This window comes from Artemia sp. Qi Xiang Cuo, chromosome 17, assembly GCF_049724085.1.
Source record: "Artemia sp. Qi Xiang Cuo chromosome 17, ASM4972408v1, whole genome shotgun sequence".
Lineage (NCBI taxonomy): Eukaryota > Metazoa > Arthropoda > Branchiopoda > Anostraca > Artemiidae > Artemia > Artemia sp. Qi Xiang Cuo.
This window is the reverse complement of record NC_142810.1, coordinates 19,835,712-19,844,784: the sequence shown is the minus strand read 5'-3', so window position 1 is coordinate 19,844,784 and position 9,073 is coordinate 19,835,712. Positions and strand designations below refer to the sequence as shown.

The window sequence follows — 9,073 nt, the reverse complement described above, 5'->3', positions numbered from 1 at the left end:
AAAATAAATAAATAAATAACACTGCAGCGGCATATGGTTCTTCACTTAGGTAGCTCTGGACTATGATAGGACATGAACATTATTTTCATCCTCGCTCAGATCAAATTGTCTGTCAACTCTAGCTACCTATTGTGATGTGTACTTCTTTCCAGCCACATTGATCAGAAAATAATCTCCCACCGTAGCCTGACCCTGTCTGTCAGGGTCTTCTGCAGGTCCCATGCTAATATCAGAGTCCAAAGAGTCATCGAACTGAGGATCCACTGGTAATCTGTCAGAATTGACACCATTTTGAAGAAGCTGTGGGAATTGACTGTTCAAAATCTTCGACTTCTTACTTCTGGCACTTTGACTTCGTCAGGAACAGTATCATCTGAGTCAGAGCCGCCGTTCTCTCTGGCAGTAGTCGTCTGCTTACCTTTCTCTTTTTCACTCCTCTTGGCTGTGGTTTTTATAACGTCTTCAGACGAGATACTTTTCCTGATGTAATTTCTAATCTTCGACGCCAACGCTGTGGAGCGATATCATCTTTCTCATAGCGCATATGCGCAAGTATCTCTGTAACTGCTTGTCTGACAGTTTCGACAGCGTCGTGTGTAGTTGAGTCTTCTCTGGGTGTTTTTGCAATGACGGCATCTCTGTTTATGGGAACCACTGAACAAGCCTTGAATCCGTTTTTATAGTCTCTGCAGATGTTTCCCCCGTCTCATCCCATAGTCGAGCGATCAGGGTCTGAAAGTGCTTTTTGAAAACTGTGGACTTGTTTGGATAGCGCGTCTTATCAAACAGTTCGTGGTAACGAACTGTAAGTAAGGAGTGACCCGGCTCAATAGTAACCGAAATTCTAAAAAACGGCTGTCCCCTCCTCAACGCCTCGCTCGTTACGCTAAAGTTTTTCATTGTTTAAAAAAAATAAAGTTGTGGGAAAGTCAAACTTTAGCGTAAAGAGCGAGGCGTTGAGGAGGGGACAGCCCTTTTCATATACGGAATATTTTCTGTTCGTTTTAAGTTTTAATGTCGCTCCTTACTTTCAGTTTAAAAAACTTGTTTTTTTTATTTAATATTCTGTAAGGACCTTCCACCATACGCGTTTCATTTTGATAGCTGTCAAAGTCACCCCCAAAATACCCTTTGCCCAAGGGGTGACTTTGACAACTCACCCATCTCCTTCCGTTTCAAGGTAAATCCCTAAATACTTACTGGGCGGCGTTCTGATCACATTTACAACCCTACTAATGCCCCACAACAATGCCCTACTAATATCGCCTGTTCTTTCGTGGTCAGACAAATTTTCAGCACCCCTAAACATAACGAAAAGTATTTACTTTACACAACCCGTTCACAAACAAATACTCTTTACTCGATGGACACCATTTCCACACTGTCTGACGAAGATAATCTACAGAGCCATCTAGAAGTTTCTCACATTTTTTCGTTACACCACACATCGTCAAAAGTCAAAAGAAACATTTTTCTATGGTTGTGTCAATGTCACCCCTGATTATCAATCTCACCCTGGTTTACGGTATATAAATGTTGGACCAGGCTATCAGAAATAACTGAAAAAAGCTACCCAACTAAAATTGCAGCAACAGATAGACCAACACTAATTATGGTAGCCAGAATTATAAGCATTAATTGGCAAAACATTTGACAGGAACAAATTCTTTTGATAAAAATAAATTCATTGTTACTTGTGAAAAAACATAACTTGGGGGGATTGATTCATAAACAGATAGAGGGATTGTAGCTATAAAATACAAAAGCCATTTCCTAACAAATGAGCAGATATTGTTTCAACCTTTCAAGAAAATCTTATGCGTCTGATTCTACAATGATTCTATCGTACCAAATAAGGGAAACTCCTGATTGCTTCAAGCTAAAATACAAATATCAATATCACAAACATTAATATAATAAAAAGCTTTAAGTTGGAACAATATTTTTTTACAGAACAAAATACAATTATGCTAAATATAAACACACGATTAAGCATAGAATGCTAATAAGTACACACAGCATATAAATTGCACATTAATTGTTCTACTTAATGAGATCATAACGGCGTCACCCGCAATCAGTAAATACATATACAAATAATGATTGTGCGGACATTACATATAAATATGCATAAATCTGAACGCTTGCATACTATGGAAGAAGATTAAAGTTAAACATACGCTAAAGCATGGATCTAAGTATTCAAAAATAACGCTATACAATCGTTCTATAAATAAAAAGAAAAAAAAATGGCTGAAACCTCAGAAATGACAATTTGGATTTGAAAATGGACAAAGAAAATTTTAACCTCTTTAGTACAGAAAGTGTGTTGAAAATACTTATTTACACTGATTATAGAAAAAATAGCTTACCAACAAAATTACTGATCAAAATTTTTAGATTTAGAATAGACTTGATAATAAATATTCTGCCATCAGTTTTTTCTTTTCTACAAATTATTCTGTTATAAAAACGTAGAAATCTTTTGGTCTAATCCACTTGCATTAAAGCCATTTTAGACATTCTTTTAGGCTAAAGAGGTTAGCAGGGCATATACTCGAGGGGAAGAAAACAATAGTCCTTCTCGAAGTTTGTCCTTTCCCCCAACAAATCAAGACATTTACGATTCTCTCCATTATTTCCTATATTTATCATGCAAGTCGTCTGCTTTTACTTCGATAATTCCCCCATCTAAAATATGATCAGTAAAAGTAAAGATGGGTCTTGCACTTACCGAAGAAAATAGAAAATTGTTCTTTGCTTAAAAGTTAATTTTTTCTTTAGTCACGGTGTGTTCTTTTTATTGCAATATTTCTGTCTTTTTGTTACGTAATTTTTGCTTAACTATTTATTAGCAACTACTTATTGCAACTACGTTAGCAACTGCAAACGACTCATTGCGGCACCAAGCCACATGAGGCCAAAATAGGTGCACACGCTCCTAATCCCCTAATCTGGTAAAATCTTCAGCCTTTACCTAGTCTAATGAAGTTTCAATTTCCATACGATTTTTTCAAGATGAAACCCGGGCTAATGGTTTAAAAATAAATTACTGTCTTGTGTTCCCCTTTTTTTTTAATTCCAAGCAATAATACCAATTCAGGGATAAGAGGTATAGATATTGAGAGACGTCTAAGCCGAAATAAATTTTAAAATTTATATTAAAAATGAACAAGTTTGCTCCAAATTTGCCCATGTTTGCCCGGCAAAAAATATCCATATCTATTAAGTAGAATTCTGGGTATTCCACGTATATTCAAATTATTTCACCTTTATATGCAGAAACTACTTTAACCGAACTGTAATTTTGAGATATTTCCCAAATGTTGGGATTCATTGTGAAGTATATAAAAAAATTAAAATTTATGTCACAATATCTAAATTTTATGTTACTAACTCACTTCTTTAATCTATTCTTCCAGAATCCACAAATGCAAAGTTTTTTTATTTCTACCAAATATCCTGAAACGATAGAAAGGGGTATTTGTTTCAAATATGTGGGCCCAAGGATTTGTGACGTTTTGTCATTCGGTCTTACAGTGAATTCTATGTTACCGGTTTTAAAGCCAATTTTAAAAGATGCCATTTCATGTTCATGATTAATTTTTCTTATACATAAAAAAAACAACTTTTTTTTAATTTTTTTTTTATTTAATTTTTTTTTACATAACTTTTAAGACAGAAAGAAGTAGAAGGATGGACACTGTTTCAGATTATTGTTTGTTTTGCATTCCGTTCTTCCTTGCCTTTTTTAATAATCATAATTGCGCATTTTAATTGTAATAACCTTTGAATTATATTTATTTGACGTCCAAACTTGTTCAGTGTATATTTTCAAACAAAATTACTTTGTTTCGGTCTTAATTTTACTCCAGGTCTTGTAGAGATTCATTTTTGATGCACCATTCTCACTTCTACTTAACGTCATATGAACGTCAAAAAAGTGAACGTCAAAGTGATGGCTAACGTGCAGGCGTCAACGTGAAGGCTACTACAGAGAGGTCTCAAGGACAGTTTTTTGCCTCAATTTTACTTATGGAATTTTTCACATAGCCTTATATTACGATTTTGATGCAAAACAGCACAAAACAACTAAAACTCACATTTAAGACTCTAAACAGACGGTTTTGTTTAAAAAGTTAATGTATTTTATTCAAGGATATATGTATCACAATTGTGGTTATTGTCATAACCCAAAAATAAATAGCTGATATAGAAAATATAAGGTATTATTGAAAAATTGTTGCATTTTCCAAATTTGAGGAGGTGGGAGGGTAGTAGTCGAAAGACATCTCTCAAGCGTATATACTATTTCGAAAATTACTTAATTTTTAACCTTAAACCCCGGATTACCCAAGTCAGTTACGAATAGCTCAGATAAAGTGTAAGGCGTAAAATTGGGATCGCAGCGAGACATATTGATGTCCATTGATAAGCTAAGTTAAACTTTGTAATGCAACATTTATAACCAACAATAACCAAAGAAAATGCATTATTTGTAGAATTATGATGTTCAAACAGATGGCATTTAAGTTGCAGTTCACAAGCAAAATTTAAAACATATATCCATTTCTGCTGTCCGACCTACTTGGATCAAAAGGTTATTGCAGTGTATCAGATATAACAAGACCAGTATACTTTTGTTTTTCAGATCAAAATTTCGCTGTTCAGCCCCCCCCCAAAAAAAAAAAAATGCTTAGCACCGTCAGGGCATAATAGCCAACAACACAATAACCAAATAATAGGACCAATAATAACCAAATAATACTTTGTTATTGGGATTTTTAGATTTAAGACACGTGTTTTGGGATTATACCATATTAAATTTTATTTAATTATAGTACTTAATAATAATGATATATTGGCAGCTCCCCCCCCCCAAAAAAAAAAAAAACTTTCTAATTTTTAGGTAATATTTTTGTTTTTCATACGATTCAATTATTCTTGGCTTTTGTACACATTTAATCCTCTCCTATGTGTTTTTGACCCCCCCCCAATATACGCGTGTCTGATAGTGCTACTGATTTGAGATAGGAAGAGCAATGATTTGATATATTTAGATTGTATGTAGATCTTTTTTAAATTGTTAAAAGTGCAGATACAGTCTTTCAAATTGCGCTAGCAAATAATCCAGTGACTGAACAATAATATTCGCTGTCCGTTACGAAATAACACGATTTTATCAAACAGTTCATGGTAACGAACTGGAAATAAGGAGCGACCCGTCTCAATAGTAGCCGAAACTCTATAAAACGGAATTTTGATACCAATAGATAGGCCTACATCAAAAGAATCGGAATTTTATACTGATTTCAAATATATAAGTTTAGTCTTACCCACCAAGTTTAGTCTTACCCATGAAAAGTTACGAGCCAGACAATAATTGCCTTATTTTCGAACAAGGGGGGAAACACCGCCTGAAACTCATAGAATTTTAATGAAAATCACATCATCAGATTCAACGTATTAGAGAACCCTACTGTAGAGGTTTCAAGCTCCTATTTGCAAAAATGTGGAATTTTGTATTTTTGCCAGAAGAAAGATCACGGATGAGTGCTTATTTGTTGTGTTTTTTTTTCCAGGGGTGATCGTATCGGCCCAGTGGTCCTAGAATATCTCGAGAAGGGTCATTCCAACGGAAATTGAAAGTTCTAGTGCTCTTTTTAAGTGATCAAAAAATTGAAGGGCAATTAGGCCCCCTCCTACACTCATTTTTTCCCCAAAGTCACCCGATAAAAATTTTGATATAGCTATTTTGTTCAGCATAGACGAAAAATCTGATAACTATGTCATTAGGTGTAAAATGACCACCCATAGTCCCCGGGGGAAGGGCTACAAGTTGTGAACTTTGCCCTTTTACACATAGTGTTTGTTATTCGGAAGTATGCAGCCATTATTTTTTTTGGGGGGGGGGGGGGGGTTCTGCTGGGGGTGGATTTCTATGGGGAGATTTTTTCTTGGGGAGGGAAATTTTTGGGGAGTAAATATTTCAGGGGAAATGTTACACTTGGGGGTTTAGACAGAATTATTATAAGAAATTCTTTTTAATTGTCTTATATTCTCTCTTCCAATTATTTTATGTGGAGATATTCCTGAGGAATTATCCAGGGGCTTTTTTCGTGTGTTTTGTTATCTGGGAAATAATTTCCTCGGAAGGGGGTATTTCTGGAGTGATCGTGAAACCGATTAGGAAATACAGTCTTATTCAAATGAAAGATTGCTAAGGAGAATTTTTCTGGGTGAATCCTCCACAAGCAATTTTACAGGGAGGGGGATTCTCAGCGAGAATGGAACTGTCTGGAAGGAACTTTACGGGGGATGCACTTTACGTTGGATGAAGTTTCCACGAAGGAGTTTTCCGGGTGGGGGAGGGGTATATTTCATAAAGGGTGATCCAGATTTACCGGCATTATTTGAAAAATGAACAGAAGTTGTGCCATATATGAAGGATCACCCCCTCCTCAGTACCTAACTCTTTACGCTAAAGTTTGACTATTTACTAAAATTGAAACACGGGGACCGTTTAATTAGAATAGGAAGCTTTTTTAAAAGTGCTAACAGCTTTATCATAAAGAGCAAGGTATTGAGGAGGGGGCAACCCTTCATAATCACATTTAGGCCCAAAGTTGATGCAGTTATATATTTGATTGTTAAAATAATCGCATTTTCAAAGCAAATCGCTTTTAAGTAAATTCTTCAGCCTTTTTTGCTCGAACAATGGTTAGTTTGACGGGTTTTTGCTTGAAAAAGGTGATTTTCGCTTTTATGGCGGCGCTATCTTGAATATCTGGTCACACTGATTCAAATGCATGTTTGTTTTATTAACAATGAAGAAAGTAGCTGTTTCCTTTTCCAAATTCTTCTTTTATTAAAACGCTTTGCCTCTTTTTGTTACCTCCAGTTTCTATTTAGTGTTTTTTTTAGTAAATCTTTAAAATTGCTCCCTAAAAGACACCAATTCATGCACGATTTGTTTTGGGGTTTCACTGGTTTGGGTCAAGGGAAAGACAATCATTTGAAACAATATTATAGTTTTCTTCTGGAGAAAAGAATTATAGAGGTTATTTTTTTATTGAGCTAAAAAAATTTATCAGTTCATTTACTCAGGCTAACATAGCCAGATAAAAAAAAGAGCAACTTCCGCACTGAGACAGTATCATCAGTGTTGTCATCCTGGTAGGCACATTTTAGTGCTTAGGAAGAAATTATCCAAAAATTGTTCAAAATGGATATCTTCCTGAAATTTGGTTCGGAGTAATGGGGGTCACAAACTAAATTAAATTGCTTGAAAATATTGTAGCCTAATTTGTATGTATATATTACAAAAAAGGTGGATAATTTGTCGATAAAATTTTATCCAGGTATTATAAAAAAAACCAAGCCGATCAATCACTAAGTATAATAACTGGGCACTATATACAATGCCCAATTTCTGTCTGGCGTTAGTATATATTTTATGAATAAATACGTGCAACCGGCTTTTGTATTCAATATTCACATTGACCGAGAATAACTAATAGTAGACATTTTAGTTACTTGACCCATAATATATATAGGCTATATTTCTTGCTAAACAAAACTTTCTGTTTTGTAAATTTGAATTTTTTAAAGAGAAAATCTAACTAATAAGCTTTCTTGAATATACTTTTAAATTCTTTCTCATATAAGTGTGTCGTTTCCTCCAATAGCACTATTTGATATAGAGGCTAATTTATGCTCGAACAGGTCAAACATTATTTATAGTAAACGAATGATGGCCAAACATGTTTTAAGTGTGAGTTCTACAAGATGCCAAGTATGCTAAAAATGTCTTTTTTTTTAGTGATTACATTGACTCTGGTATACAATCATTATACTTCAATTATTAAAGCCAATTATTAAAGGTTCATGGAATGCGTTTTGGGTCTTATGTCATTAAAGTACTTATCAATTCCGCTTTATCTGTATTTCCCCTAAAAGTTTTTAAATCAAAAATAACGAAGTTATAAGATTTTGAGCGTATGTTCTCGGTCCACGGGTAGCACCACATTTACCACTATAATATTAAAGCAACAAAAACGCGCAAGATTTCAAATTGTAAACACGTTTCAACTGATAGAATATAATACCAAACTAAATAAATAACTTAAATTATTATTCTTAAAATAATTTTTATCCCAAAAACTTGCTTCCGGAATTCAAGTTCACGTAAATATAGCACATAATTATGCAACACCTTTGTAGAATTTATGAGCCTCTAGCGACCCCAGACAAAATATTGTGATAGAAAATCAAATAAATTTGTTGTATGAAAACTTCAAGTTTGTGATGTAAAACAACCTTTGCTTCTTATGCTTTCCCCTTTCCCAGTGCTCCAAAACCCTCCAATGAGCCTTTTAAGGCTGGATATTTACGTTTTCATCATAAGCCACAGTATGGCCTCAATAACAAAAACTAGCTGTGAATTTTAACTAACAACTAGGTAAATTTTCGATTACTTTCATCATTGCCTTGTGATCTAATTCGAATAGTATCTAGTAATAACTACCATAAGGGTTATACACTTGCGGATTTTGAGGGTAAGGATGTGACGGTCGTGGCGCGTAAGGGGTGGGGTTTTGCAAGGCATAGTTCTGATAGTTTGGGTAATTAGTTAAATTCTGATAGCTCTGATAACCCATTCGACCTTGTACATGAAACCCAGGACTTGGAGATGGCGTTGGATATGCCAATGAGGTTTGAGTTAGTTGAGTGGGAGGTGTACTCAATATCCTAGATAAAGAATCATTTGTTAGATGTTGCGATGATGGAGTAATACAGCGTGAAGGATCGAAAGTGGGGGTTGTTCTCATCCGTGACTGTAAACTGAATGGACTGTGCAGCATCGAATGTGAAGGCTGAACACCACAGTACTGAGGCATAGATAGGTTTGTCTAGAAGTAGAAAAAGTGGTTATAATTTCGTTTAATTATAATGTTATTCAATATCGTAATTAAAGTGATCTATCTTTTAATGTTTATCATCAGTTACTATTTGTTTGGTAATGTCTTTGTTCATTAATATCATTTTAGGGTCTTTAAGGAATTTGCCGTTC

The 9,073-nt window shown here is 34.7% G+C and overlaps 1 protein-coding gene across 4 annotated transcripts in view; it reads right to left on the bottom strand.

Moving 5' to 3' along the window:
- Positions 1-5,015: 5,015 nt before the first annotated feature.
- The window catches only part of LOC148941991 (uncharacterized), a 137,343-nt gene continuing 133,285 nt past the window's right edge, over positions 5,016-9,073 (bottom strand). For all 4 annotated transcript variants that reach the window (XM_089103425.1, XM_089103427.1, XM_089103426.1 and 1 more), the window contains one exon: positions 5,016-8,912. In XM_089103425.1, coding sequence (XP_088959551.1) covers positions 8,514-8,912 — 399 coding nt within the window. In that variant the 3' untranslated portion in view covers positions 5,016-8,513. The remainder of the gene's footprint in view (positions 8,913-9,073) is intronic.